Below are 15,331 nucleotides of genomic sequence, written 5' to 3'. Positions count from 1 at the left end.
TTTTACATGTCTCCAACTCTCTACCCAGCATGCTAAACTCTCATGGATATTAGTGCGCCTCGATTTATCTGCTGCTTTTAACACTGTTGATCACTCTATTCTTCACTTTACCCTCTCCTCCTTCAGCGTCTCGTGTTTTGTTCTTCAATGTTTTTACTCCTACCTCTCTGATAGAAACTTTCTCTGTCCCTTGGTCTGGCAATATATCGCCCTCTCTACATCTTCAATTTGCTGTTCCTCAAGATACTGTTCTTGGCCCCTTCCCTTCTCCTTCTCTATTAGTCTGCTCTCCTCTCTTATCTGTTCATTCAATTTTCACATCACTTTTATGCAGACGACTCTCGCATCTTTTTCTCTCACTCTTCATTTTCCGGCACACTTCACACTACTCTTTCAAACTGTCCACCCGCGGTTCAATCTTGAATGCACTCTCCCTCTCTTCATTTAAACCCAACTAATACTGAAGTTCTTTTACCTTTCCTTCATTCACCCTCAGCCCTTGCCCTGCTCCCCACTTCCTCCGTTTCACTTTCCACTTCTCCTCGGAATCTAGTTGTGGTGTTTGACTCTTTCCAAACCTTTCTTCTCTCATCTCTAGCTTGTACTTGCTATTTTTATCTTTTAACTATTCACAAGACCTGCCCTTTACTTTGTTTTTATGTCGCTAAACCTGTTATTGCAAAACAAAGAGTTGATGCCTGGAAAGTTTAGAATTAATCCTAAACCTCTGACATTTGCAATGGGCAACCCTCCAGATCACTGTTCGTCACCTGCCAAACCATTACAGAAAGGGGAAAGGCCATATTGAAACCAGGGTTGCCCCCACCCCCAAAGGGGCAGTCCGGCCTGAACTGCTAGGTCACATCCTTTCTGCACGAGACCACAAGCATCCCCAGGCATGTTTCAGCCTCATTGGGCATCATCACTGAGGAGTAGCTTGGGTCTCTCGGCCCAGCAGGCACGGGACTCACGTCTGGGCATACCCGTCCCACTCGGGGTGACAAAGCAAAACAAAGAGGTGATGGCTGGAAGGTTTATAATTAATCTTAAACTTCTGGCAATTGCTCTCGGTTACCCTCCAGCCCATCGTTCTTCACCTGTCGAACCATTACAGAAAGGGGAAATACCATATGGAAGTCATGCTTGGTTCCACCCCCAAAGGGGCAGTAAAGCCTGAACTGCTAGGTCACATGCCTTCTGAATGAGACCATAAGCATCATGTTGCAGCCTCATTGGGCGTCATTGGTGTGGCGTAGCTTGGGTCTCTTGGCCCAGCAGGCACGGGACTCACGTCTGGGCATACCCGTCCCACTCGGGGTGACAAAGCAAAACAAAGAAGTGATGGCTGGAAGGTTTAGAATTAATCTTAAACCTCTGGCAATTGCTCTGGGCAATCCTCCAGACCATCGTTCTTCACCCGCCATCTGCACTCTCAACCTCTCCTTTCTGTCACCGAGCCTCCACGTGCATTGTCACATTTCTGCAACTTTGCTCGTCTCGTTCCAAAACATTGGAACTCACTTCCTTTATCTATTTGTTCCTCTAAACTCTCTTCGTGTATTCTGTACACATCTTAAAAGTCACTCTCTTTCTCTTCTCTTTAATTCTTAACGTCTTCTCTTAGTCCTTTATTAACTGCATTCATCATTGTATTATTTTCGATTTACTGATTGTTTATCTCTTCAGTGCTTTGTCAAAAAAGGTAAGAAAGCCTCAAAACAATACAAAATACAAATAGAAACCCACTCCTGATCTTGAACCCTTGTATGCCACACATGTTCCTGCCTCCCCTTCCAGGTCTGTTTGGGTGGTTGGTAGTGCGGATGCAATGAGGCGATTGTAGGCCACCAATTGAGCCTCACCAGCAGAGAAGCCCCAGGAGGAACCATATTTACCCTGGTAATATGAGTTCTGGCCCCGCTGCGAGGCAGCGGAATGGCCAAAACGGCCCTTTGCCTTGGGTGACATCCATTGACTAGCCCTGGTGTTGGAGTTTCTCCCATATAGAGTGTCCCCCTAATACCCAACCCTACACATGATGACAAGGAATGACCCTAAAGGACCCATGTAATCGGTGCCCAGTTTTGTCTTCTCCCTGATTTTTGTATCTGAAATTGGAACTTTGTGCATGCTTGGTCCAGCGCGCTGCCCTCTTTAGCACAGCTTTTCGCCATGTTGCTGGCTAACAAACCCATGCTGGCTGACAAACCTTCTTTTTGACCAGGCTGAGACGCAAAGGAGGCAGGAAGGGGTCAAAGACGATTTGACTGGTGTTGATATCTATAGGCGACTGGCGCTTCCCAATGGTGCAGAGGTTCCAGGCTGTATTGACCAGCCCCCAAAATGCTGGACCTGCAACATAACAGAAGAGAAACAAGGGTAAATTATGAAAACGTGGCCTGCATAATTTGTACAATAGTAACATAGAGATCAGCTGAAGGGAATTGCCCTATGTGGGACTTCTGAGCATGGTGGCTAGGGTAAAACATGCAGTATTTTAAATATCTCCCATTTTTTTAAATACTACCTCATTATGAGTTGGGATCACATGGTATATTTACGTCATCAGGTAGATAGAATATAACAATAATATTGACCTCATCCAGCACTTCTATGTAACCCATGCACGAAATACCCAACTCAATTCCAACACATAATTAGGCGCCATAAATTACAACACGTGTTTACCGTTACCACCATGCTCAGAAGGTTTCTGAGGAACTGGAGTCAGTGGACATGCATGCAAAATGGCGCTCAGACTCCATAGCACGTACGCCTTTGCTAGCTACGCTGCGGCTATGAAAGATCTCTCTAATAAGAAATGTGAACTGTTTCAGGGATTGCCTTCTCGCTCTGGCGCGATATCCCCCAGAGGGATGTCTCGCTATATAATCTCTTTATTGCGCATCGTGTTGCCAGACCAACCACTATAATTACGCCCAAAGACAATACCTAAAGGTGACAGTGTAGGCTTAGTTATTGTATGCAATTCAATCGTTATGATACAATTATTGTAGGCTAACCCATCAGCCTACACCAAAAATTCAACATAGATAAATGAAGACATTCAGGCAGATTAAAGTTTTTAAAGCGCTTAATACTGGAGACCAGTGTCTAACGACGGAACCGGGATTAAAACCTGTGTTGTTTTATCCTCCTGGCCCTACTAATCATGGTGCCTAGGGAGCTCACTGCTTAAAGGATTAGTGAGTAGCAGGTTGCACATTAGGTGTGTCTGAGGGGGGGGGGGGGTTATCGAGGAGCCTTAACTGGATGCAGGCATTTAAATTCAAAAAGACACCTAGCTGATTTATTTGTATTTATTTATTTATTTATTGAATTTGTTAATATCTGTATTGATTATCTTGGTAACATCAACATGGGAAGAAGGGGATCAGCGAGGTCAGTGCTCACGCTGGCACAACATGCCTGATCCTGACCTCTCTTGTAGGCCTGTTTCTAACTTACTTCAGCTTGGTGAACAATTCCTGTGTGCGCTTGAGGGTGGCTGAGACTGTGAAGTTGGACTGTAAGCCTCGGGAAGATGTCGTATGGTCCAACATGACCTCCATAAACTTAATGATGCCCCATCATATGCGTGCGACTTCAGGACAGTGGCACTCATTACGAGGTTGGCAGTAACAGTCAAGTGCCTTTCCCAATATCGTAGTGGTATTAATTGGCTATAGATGGTAGCAGATCCAACATGGTGCAACTACATGGGCATCTAATAGCAGTGCCTGTCAAATGCCTAATACTTATACAGAAGCCAACACATTTGGCTTTGTCAATGCGTGTATTTAACAGGACTTCAGAGAAGGACAATCATATTGCTTATAAATTGAGTGGCTGCAGGCAGACCTGGTGAGACATTTTTATTACACCAGTAGCATTTTTACAACTCCAATTCAGTCATTAACTCTCAGAAGACAATTTTGAAACAACACTAGCAGGCACTCTGTGTGTAAAGGTGGTGGTAAAGCTTGATTAACGGGAACTCAAAGAGCTCCTATGAAGAGGTGTTTTGGGCGGGCAGGGGCAGCAACTGGGTGGGGATGGCCATAGGGATTAGCATGGGCTTGGGCAGTCAAAGGGTGGACAAATAACCAAACCACACCTACGAGCTTTGTGTCCCTCCTCACATGCCATTTCTCCCTATCTGTACTCTAATGCAATAGTTTCAGCTCATAAAGCGCTACCATATAGCCCAAACTAAAAAGGAGACGGTGGTCACGCGTCTGTGCGCGGCACAGCAGCTTTTTCGCCAGATTACCCCAAACATGCAGACAATTGAAGGTTGGATATCAAATGTCTAAGGTAAATTCGAGGTCCATGCTCCACCACGAACCTTGAACAAAAGTCCAAGCTGGTGATGATATTCAAAGGTGGAGATATGAAGTTTACTACCAGCACAGTTTAACACGACTTAACACAGGCACCTTTCGATGGCCCAGCTAAGCAGATCCCTGTGGGTGGCTTCAATCTTCACCTACCAGTGGCCCAAATGGCCACGTGTCCCACAATCTCTGCTAAGATGTGCTCCAAGCGTCACAGGAATACCCCCCCGAAGGCAGAACAAACTTTTCTGATTTTATTTAGTAAACTCGACACAAGCACAAGTTTACGATCCACACTAAACCAAATTTAAGATATACACTATTCGAATTTTTAGATCTGCGCTAAATCAAACTTAGAGACACCCCCAAGCACTGTGCCTCCAACATGGTGCAGACCTCTCCAAATATGCTGCGGCGCAAATCTTAGGGAATTTAACCAAAGTGGTTTGCTCCATCGTTGAGGTATTCCCGATGCCGACTAAAGATGGGATGATTAATGGAGAAAGAGGGAGATTTCCAGATGGGCCTAGGCCTCTGAGAGCTTTGGCCCTGCAAGACTTCCAGGGGCAATGCCCACTAGGAAAATCAGGCACAGCATCACCCACAGGGAAAGGGTTCTCATGGTATCCCGGAAATTGATCTGCGAAATCCTTTGTAAATTTGCCTCAATGACAACATGGTAGACAGAGACAAGCAAAGAAATCTCCTGCCAGCGAAATAAACAGGCTTCTTAAGAAGTTGTTTTCGATTTTCTGAGCCTTCTACCTTCACAGCACCGCGTCTGTATTGTTATTATTTTTTTCGGCAGGGCCCGTTAATCATAAAAAAGTCCTCAGTTGAACTAAATGAAAAACAAGAAAAAGCTTCAACCAGATTAATTAGGGAGCCGTAATTATGCCACAGCAGGCTAGCAGAGAATGTCGAAGGCACCGCTCCTCGTGGTGCGCTGGTGTGCATTAAATGCCATCATATTGGTGCGATCTGTTCTCTGTGTGACATTTACTGCCTAATATTGGGGCTTAGGCGCAGGTGTCCTGGAGCAGGTTAGCTCTGTAGTTTGTACACCCTTGATGTCTTTATTCCAAGCCATCAAAGTAATAAAGGTAAACACGCTCTTATGTCTGAAAGGACCACGGGGACAGATTCGGCTCAGGGGTTTTGTAATTGGACGGGGGGCGGTGCTTAATGAAGGTGTAGGTGGTGGCTAAACAGCCGACAGTCTCAATTGGTTAATTAACATACATTTGTGCGCTTTTAGAACCCTGCTTATGCTAGTTATGTTTTCTATATACGGGGTTACCACATAAACAAGGAAATATAATAACTCATTTGTGAAGCAATGTGGACTCCAAATCACCTCGCATACAATTTCATGAGGGGGAATGAAATGACAAGGCACTGCTCTGGGACTCGGGGCGGGCGGTGAGGCCGGCCCGCGCACAATTGGATGGCGAGTAAATATGACACGGGTCGCATCCAATGTAAGTTAGCGGGGACTGCCCTTACTGGCCGAAGTCCTGTGTATTCGTTAGACCGGCACGGTGGCAACACTCTTTCGTCCCTGATGCCCGCGGGCTGTCGGAGCGTTATAAACACATAGACATAGACATAGACATATACTTGGGGTCATCCCCCTAAAATAACACAATCAATATTATTATTATTATTATTATTATTATTACGGTATTTATTATTAGGATATCTTTTGAGCACTGACCTAGCTATGGGAAGCAACAGAACGCTTTACAATCATATCATCAAATATATCATCAAACTGGTTTCTTTCAAACAGATTAAATGATGCCATCATCTCATAACAGAGACCGGAAAAGGGGCACTTGTTAAGTACATGATGAAAACATTGTTTGATGCACATGTGCTTTATTCAGTATCATGACAAGTACTCATCAGACTTGTTAGACATGCTTCATCCTGTTCGCTTCAGGTTCCCGGGAACCAGGGAAGTCCTTTAAGCAGCAGTCATGGATCCGAAGGTTTCATGATGGACCGGTGTCATTGCAGCCGAGACCACTAGGTTTGCTCGTGGCCTCCGCTCACTCATCTCAGCCAGTGGCTCTATGCCTGAATCTCTTCTTCGGCCTCGCTATCCACCACAGTTTTCTGACATGTCAGTGTCGCGCTCCATCAATGGACCCACGCCTGAAAGCCATTTAAAGAAGATAGAATTTCGGGTAATGGTATGTGATCCATCAGTGGCCATGACCATGGGATCCTTCACATCAGACACATGACATGGGTGTGGCTCATATGTGAAACTCATTTTGACAGTTAGTCTTCTATTGCTGGCCACCAGAGCCAGCTATCCTTCTGAAGGTGCATTCTCTTTTGTTCAATGTTTGTCACTTTTCCACACTGATTCATCCTCAGTCATGGGGCACTGACCGGGTGGATGGGTATGGATCGCACCACTCAGGCATACCTCTGTGTTTGCTTCATCGGGGGCCACCCCTGTTGAAGAATGGGTCATCATGAGATATTCCTGATGAATCTATTCAGGGCCCTCTGATTGAACTGACTTTGTCCTTGAGTAATCCTAAACATCTTATTTAAAGTGCATTTAAAGTGCTTGACATCTCCACTAAACAGGTGTGATGCGTTTGTGCCAAACTCTGAGGCAGAATACATCATCTTAGAACTTCCCGCCTGGAAAAATGTGACCGTTATCTGTCGTTTCACTATTTGGCCTACACATGTTTGACTTATTTGGATTAATGCTACCCTATCACATTATCTTCAAACACTTGAGCTTGAAGATAACTTGGTAGCATAGTGTTTAAGTGAAACACATTCAGGACAGAGTGTACCAAGATATTACCATAGAGAGGTGTAGTGGATGAGACCCCGCTCCCCGTTCCACGGTGACAGACATGAAAATTGCCTATTGATACTAGCGTCTACCCCCAACCCCAACAAGGTTGACGGATGCCACTCACTGAAGCAGCCCGACAGACCATAACCGGATGATATCACCGAAGCAATGAACCTGTAGACGATGGGGCAACTAAGTGAGATATAATCTTGAAGAAGGCGAGTGACGTCATGGCTGAATACACACACGTGTGCGCACACACACACACACACACAGATGCATTAGACATGAAGCACACATGCATCCCTGCATAAAGCTATGCAGACACTTAGGTTAACCTATTTGTAGATATGAAGAACGTGCTTACGACCCATTAAGATAGACGACAGACACACTTTTTCTATGCTGTAACTGCAAGTTGCACAAGAATACATGTAAACTGCTTGCTTGATGCAGAATGCAACTGAACTGAGTGGCCATGTAAACCAAGATGGAAGACACAGTCATGCTAGATGAATGGGAGCCATTAAGAAGCCTTAACACTGTGGAGAGAAAGATTCAGTCTTGCCGAGACAGTGTAAAGAGCCACATCTCAGACAAGCGCCAGTGCCAAAGTCATTATGAGACGGCAGGTTTGAGCCAGCATTGGAAAAATACAGACAATAGGCAAATCCCAGATGAAAGACACCTCTGTCAGAATTAACAAAGAAACACATGTTGCCGAACTGTCAAGTTCTCATCAGCTTACACCTGACACAGAGGAGAAAACAGTATGAACAAGTCCCCGGAGGCCAAGGGAGGTAATACATCTATAGTAAAACCAGCTATAATCCTCACAACGTAACGAGCAGGATAATCCAAAATGCGGTCCATACACATGTGACTTGCAGTGGCAGAGAATGCCTATTCAGAGACTTTAATTCCCATCAATTTCATTGGGACAAAAGATACAATACAGTATGAAGTTGCTAGCTAGTATGTCCTGGCTTGCCGCTATGATATGATATGATAGTTTATTTATATAGCGCCTATACACAATGTGTTTCAAAGCGCTTCAAGGCAAGGGAGGGAACAAGGGACAATACAATGACATTCTTACAGGCCATGAACAGTAAGGATGTGAAATTAACTACCGTACTCGGCCTGAGGACATTTCAGATAGTGCAAGAGCTAAGACATAGATAAGGAAGGGCCGAGTCAGAGAGTGGAACCCTTATTGGGACAAGGCGGCACCCTGAGGCCCTTCTCACCACCCCCTATTGTGCTCATGTACTGGTAACCTTCCAAGGCACCAAGGCTGAGAAAGACCACACTGGCCAATCCCTACCCACCTTTTACTCTTGCTTACACGTTGTTGCAGCAGCCACTTACAACAAAATAGCATGACATCATTTCACTTGCAACATTCTGGGGGTGGTCCCAGGCGGAGCTACCCAATATGGCCGGACAAATTAGATCATCCATCCCATATAGAATACATATCTATCCATGCTATTCACCCAACCCCATCTCATCTGAGGATTTAGAAATGCATCACTTATTTGTGAAATCACAGTCACTTAAAAGTGGTGGCAAAGTCTTTAGCCACTTGAGAGCATTGAAGATCCTGAGATGTCCACGTGTATCCCTTTTTCCTGAGATCTCATTAATAAAGCAGTAGTTTGTCACATTTCTGGACTTCTTTGTTTCTTGGACGTGGGGATTTCCCCTGGACCAGACCTCTTGCTTTTACGATGGGGGCTTTCCCACCCCCTCCACTTCAAGTCCCACTTCATTACTGTAAATCCAAACAAAATGTATTCAAATAATGCATTGCAAAATATATTCATGTCATTTTTTGTGACCTGTAGCTAAAGCTTAGAATAGAAATCAGATTCAAGACTTCAAACAAACATTCTCTTCATTAATTATCATTAGTGTGGCATAACAAAATATAGAAAATGCTCAACTATTTAATGTCCCTTTTACTAAGCGTGGTAATTTATTTGGATTCTGGATGTGGACTTGCCATGATACCCAATATTTAAATCTAATTTTGAAAATAAGATTTCTGCCGTATAGTCAGCGAGGGCGTCATCTATCTGGGGTTAGTGTCGTTTTATCTTTTTATTGCCCTTTTAGGGGGGCACATATCTATACAAATTCTTATGGGTCATGTTTGTTTGGGTTTGGCAGTGATAACAATGGGGAACGTACATGGCTCCACTTACTCTATGGTGCCCTCTTCCACAGTTTGTCAAGTTCCTTCTCTACCTTCTCTATAAAATAGAACTGCACTCTTCTGTGATTCAAAGTTGTTTGTTGGATAGTGACATCAATACGGAGTCATAGGGCTGGCCCTTTAAGCGACCCAGTCTATCAAAGAGTTCTTCATAGCATGGAGTCAGACTTGGCCACTCTTCTACCGAGACTCCATATGCATAATTGACTATTTGAATTGGTTTGGTTGCTTTGCACCTTAGCAAAATGGCTTCATTTATTTTGGTGAGATAAATCGTAGGCTTGGTTGTTTGTTGTCCATGTTTGATGTCTGCTTCAAATGTTCCTTCTAGTGTGATAGGTTTTGACCCACCAAACGTGTAGATTTGCACCTTGGTAGACAGCAGTTGACTTTTGTCATGTATTTGAATGAAACGGGTGAGAGCCATGATGTTTAGCGAGGACCCTGTGTCTATTAGCATCAGAGCATCTCTGTGTATCACTTTTCTTCTCTTTTGTCCTGCTCTTAGGAGGCTGTATATAAAAAAGATGTCACCTTCCTCCTACAGGTGAAGCCCTACTGACCCTCGGGTGACATGTCAATTTCTGCTACCTATGCTTTTTTTTTTTTAGGAGTAGGGCGTGCCTTTGTTTGATGTGGAAACTGGGAGTGACATACTGGCAATCTCTCTCTCACTCTCCCTCTTGTTTTCTCTCGCTCTCTATCCCTCTCCCACTGTCTCTCTTTCTCTCTCTCCCTTTCATGCTCTATCTTTTCCTCTCTCTAAAATAGATACATTGGACCCATGTAAAATGAACCAAGGATAAGGGAATTGGCAGATTGGAGAGAGTCTGGAAAGGCCTTTTGCTTCAGGGATAGGTCTGAATGAAATCTGAGGGCACAGATGCCTGCTTCTCCTTCTTCTTAGTATGTTGGTATGTTGGTAAGTGGACAGAGCAATGTCTCAAATCTCACTCTAACATGCTCAGGTGCTATGCTGAGGGGCCTGCTGGGATGTTCACCTGTTAGGACCAGCACAAGGCGTTTGTCAGCCATGCATCAGCTGGTCGGGGTAGGATCCAGAATCCCTCCTTGTTTCTCCTAGAGGTCTAACCTGCTGTCTTTCGGAAGCCTTAAATACCTCTCACACAGTGCACACAGCCACATGCCAAAATTAAATTACCCCTGTCCTCACCGGCCACACTTCATCAGCGGTTGAGGCAGCCCCAGAACATCCCTTTCGGGGTGATGATGCAACCTTGACGACCGAGCCTCAGAATGAATTGAGAAGCAAAAAAGACAGAAGGTGGACAGTGGATTTCTCAAAGTGCCCCACGATGCTACAATGCTGAGTGCACCACAGCTTGGACATACAGGGGGTGCAATGGCTACAGGAAGGTGAGAAGAAGCAAGCTGGAAGGGAGAAAAGGGCATTTGGGCAGGGGGGTGAAATTATTTATAATTGGTTATTTATAAACAACACATAAGCCGGAGCAACAGCACAAGCGGACTGACACCGATCCAATACCAGCACCAAAGCTCAGTATCTGGTGTATACCGAGCTGAAGCTGCCAACAGAACACCACTCCTCTCACTATCCTACTCCCTCTTCACCTTACTAACCCATCCCACCTTATTGTTTACAGATCCGCCAGAGCGCCTGGGGACCAATTCCGTTGGTAACGGTGCGCGGTACAAATACCTTTAACATTTAACATTTAACATAACGCAAATAATACTCAGCGGTTTTTAAGCGCGGATCGGGAGATCCAACCTGTGTTGCTCCGTCGTCGTCTTGCTTCCAAGACAAGCGTGTTTCCCCCGAGCTATCCTCCCAGACAGGATGGACAGTCCAATAACATTGAATCTCGAATTAGCTGTCTCGCTGGCCTCTTGGTAGCTAAGTAAGGATCTCTACCCAAGTTCCTTACACAGCTTTGTGCAGCAGCTAAAGGCTGAGACTAGGGCAAAAGCAGTGTTAACTGCCCCAACAGGGGGTTCCCCTGGAGGCATGATGATACTTCATCACCCACTAACAGCTGTTTTACACTACACAAAGGAGATGGACTGCCTTTATAGGGAAAGATTTTTGCTGTATTATGTATAACTTTATAAAATGTGGTATGATTTCTGAGGTGAATGTCAGAAAATTGTGTTTGCGTAGTTTTGAAGCTAGTTCACAAAGCTAGGAAAAGACCTATCCTTTGGTCAAGTAGTTTCTCGTTGGCTGCCCGGTCCTTTTCTACCTTCTCATGGCATCACAGCTTTATAGCTAGTGATATGTGAGTGAGAGGATATGAAGTGCTCTTGGCATATTGACCACTGAACTCATCTGGATGATCAATGTGCTTAGATGGGGACGTGGGGGGGGCTGGGAGTGAAGCAAAGGGGACCCAGTGAATAAAGCAACGTCTACTGAGTGAGTGAGATGGTGTGGCCACCAAGTCAATGGACAATGGGGCGGAGCGGCCAGCGAGTAAAGCACAATAAAGGTGCTACGTCATGTCCACCGTCCATGGGAAGCATCATAGCAATCACCAGTATGGGTTTGAATTGAAGGGATTAATTGTTTCTGTCACTGATTATTAAATATTACTCGATATATGATGATTATATATTTCTACAAGTACTGCTGGCTGATGCCGTTTGCAAAAGAAACTATAGCAAGCATTCGCTGATCGATTTATTATGATGCCATCAGAGATGATAGGACGTGTTAATTTCAGATGTTGTGAAACACCATTTCCGGGGTTTGACACTGCGTAAATTGCATTTGGAAACATGGCCATATATCTCGGATAATCTCACGCATTATTTCTAGTGGCGCATGTTGCGTCAAAGTGTAACACTCAGGATGCCTGTGGATATATCTCAGGATGTCTCTGTTTATGGAATATGGGACATCATTTGACATGCCACTAGCAAGGCATTCTTTAGGGTGCACTAGATTCCAGTCGTATGATCCGATACCTCCCCCCCATGCATACATCTGTAGATCCCTTCCTTATACCTTCTAGGCACTATGGCCATCCGCCGAGTGTTTAGAGACCATTGATTTGTGCTTGCTGCTTCCTGAGTGGGCACAGCTCTGCTTGCATTCAATGCTTTGCTTGCACTCGAGCTGAAGATGATCCCAGCAGAGAGCTTTCATCATATCCCCCCTCTGTAAGGCTGGAATCCAGAATGTAAGGATGGGGAACACCAAGAACCTATCTACAAATGAGTAAACAAAAAACAATGTAGCTTTACTTCAGTAAACTGACCATGCCTCTGTTGCATCTCGTCCTTAAGTGCCAAGGGCGAGGCGTCTCGTCTTTGAGATTACCTCCCTGTTGCCAAGCACGAGATAACTCGTCCTTGGCACTTAAGGGGTTAATGAAAGAGAACATTTTAGAAGGCATTGAATGACGATATACGGAAATCACCAAAAAAGGCCTTAGCACTGGGGGGAAAACCCATGGCAGTTAAAAGGTTATAACCTAATTAAAAAAGGATCAACTCATTCAAACCATGCCCTGGCCAAAGATTTAAGAAATGGGGGTTCACAGTAAAAATGGCCAATAGAACATTGAATTCCAATTATGGGAACTGGATGCCAGGCGGGTCTTAGTGCACATTACTTTCCAATTATCCGTAGGCGGTCCCCCGTTCACTAGGTCTAATGGAGCGATTGGGGGCTCTAGGGGCCAAGGCGAGTCGCCGCTCGATGATGCCACCGCGGGAGTTGGAACCTGTAGGATTCCTCAGAGCTCTCTCTGCGAGGATGGCCGTGGGGCCAGGGGATATGGTAGGGTGCTGTCAGATATAGGTATTCTTGCTAGGGGGAGGTGTGTAGTCAGACCCCAGGAATCAGTGTTATTTCACCCACAAAGAAGCTGCAAGAAAATAGACCTCAGAATAATAGGTTCTCATTCCTGCCATTGATGGGCAGGGGTGTGTGGTTTGTGAACCCCATTATCGGATCCACATGCGGAGCAGGAGCCTGGGTGGAGTATGCAGTGCAGGACTCCTGGACTCCTGAACGGGGGTGTTCGACTCTCGTGTGTCATACAATGAAAAGGGCAGGCAGTGGGCATTAGCGCTCCGTGTGGCAACCACAGTTCAAAGCAGACTTTTTGGAACAACTTGGGGAGGTTTGTGGGTCGAGCCTGTGGGCCGCCTTTAGTCCTCCATTTGACTCTAAATGGTGTTCTATCCATTTGGGCAGCGGGGATTGGGGAGCAGGCTGGATCAGATTATTAGTCAATCCACATCACCCAAGACTAAAAGAAGACACAACTAGGGAGGAGGGGGGCCCATTGCTTCCTTCAAAATTGAACAATCAATCAGGGACAAGTATTGAGGGATCACATTCTCATGCATACAAACAACAGAGTGCTGCAAGACAGATCAAGGGCTTGGAAAAATACTGGTTTGCAAGTGACAACTGAAACAGCACCTGGGATCGAGAAATCACCAATGCCATCTGCTGCAAAGAAAATGACTCAGGGCGTGCTTGCTTTGGAAACTAGAAGAGCTCCCGCCCAGGAGAATCCTGGGAAGGAAAGGGGGAGGGATGCAGCAGGGTGGCAACATGGAAAGGGTAGTTGCAGGTGTGGCAGTTAACATGCTGCGCTGGTAACAGGTGCTGCATCACATTAGGTCACGTGACTGGTATGTATATTGTGCTCCACTGGGGTTTGCCTGGTCTCCAGGCACCGTGGTGGTTCTGAAAGGGAGTGGGTGGGTCGGGTTAGCCAGGAGAGAGTGAACACGCAAGATGGCACTGCTTCTGTCTTGGTGCGTGCAAACCGGAAATACCCAGAGCTCTGCATGCGGGTCTGTTTCTAGGTGGTCTCTGCCGGGGAGGACACTGAGGCGCCTGCGTCCATATGGGAGCCTCGTGCGCCCACGGCGATAGGGTGCATCGGAGGTGCCCTGTGTCTTTCAGTGGATGACTATCTATAGATAAAGACTGCTGAGTGTGCAATAGGAAAGGGCATTTTGCAAGTGCGTTTACAAGTAAAGGAACGCACACAATACATTGGGTACTGAATCACATATTTAGGAGGGGCATATGGTCATATTTATGGTTCAGGATGGCGATGAAACTCAGATTGGTCATGTTAGTTGGTAACATGGTGTGATGTAAAATTTGTTGGAAAAGGTGTGAGGGTTCATGGAGCCTTCACAATCCTTCCTCATAACATTAAGGTACATGTTGGTGATGAAGAATGCCCCTCACACTTGGGTCTGGGGTGCACAGGTCATGGCCAGTGGAAACCTCTCTTACATAGATGCACAGGACCAAAGAGCATGCAGCAGAGCACGAGTCATACACTTGGGCAAGCCCAGGGAGTCACTCCCTATGCATACGACAAAACCAGCTTGCAGCATATAGGCTGTGCTTTAAGTGGGCTGGGTCTATCCGGTGCTCAGTTTCTGCACTCTTGAAGTTTGTAGAGAGTACTGGCAATCAATAACACGGCCAAATGTCCGACAGAAAGCAGCCTTCCCAGCTCGGCATTCACACGTCGCCATGTGAAACGTCAAAGCGCAGGAAAACACAGTTGCTTCCCCTGAAGTTTTGTTTTGTGTCAACAAAGCATTACATTAAGGGAAATTCGGTCGTTAGCCCCGGCGCTTGGTGCCTTACAGGACTATTGCCCATTAGGAGTTGTTAATGGGTTGACATAATAAATGGGGGGTGGGGAGCATAACGTTGCATGCTATGTGAAATAAAGACTCCAGCAGAGGACATTACGTGTTCTTAAACTGGAGATACAATGTAAAACCCATGTTCCTTCACTGTGACTAGAGTTTTAAAAATGTACTCTCTTTTGTAGGTTTTTACTAAGTAGTCGGGTGGGTAAAATAAAGCTATAGTCCTATTTTTGCTGGGTATGTTTATAAAATGATTTATGTAATGTCAGGATTGTGTTTCATGGAATGTGTGCACTTTTAAATCCATTGCTGTACAACTAT

The 15,331-nt window shown here is 45.4% G+C and overlaps 1 protein-coding gene across 1 annotated transcript in view; it reads right to left on the bottom strand.

Annotated features, from left to right (window-relative positions):
- CA11 (carbonic anhydrase 11) overlaps nt 1-15,331 on the bottom strand; it is a 1,189,254-nt gene that overhangs the window by 155,562 nt on the left and 1,018,361 nt on the right. Inside the window, exon 3 of the mRNA XM_069607034.1 lies at nt 2,210-2,352. Coding sequence (XP_069463135.1) covers nt 2,210-2,352 — 143 coding nt within the window. The remainder of the gene's footprint in view (nt 1-2,209; nt 2,353-15,331) is intronic.

The sequence above is a fragment of the Ambystoma mexicanum genome, chromosome 1p, assembly GCF_040938575.1.
Source record: "Ambystoma mexicanum isolate Mex_15411 chromosome 1p, UKY_AmexF1_1, whole genome shotgun sequence".
NCBI classification, from domain to species: Eukaryota; Metazoa; Chordata; class Amphibia; order Caudata; family Ambystomatidae; genus Ambystoma; species Ambystoma mexicanum.
Note: the sequence above shows the minus strand (reverse complement) of the source record. Positions and strands in the feature narration are given on the sequence as shown.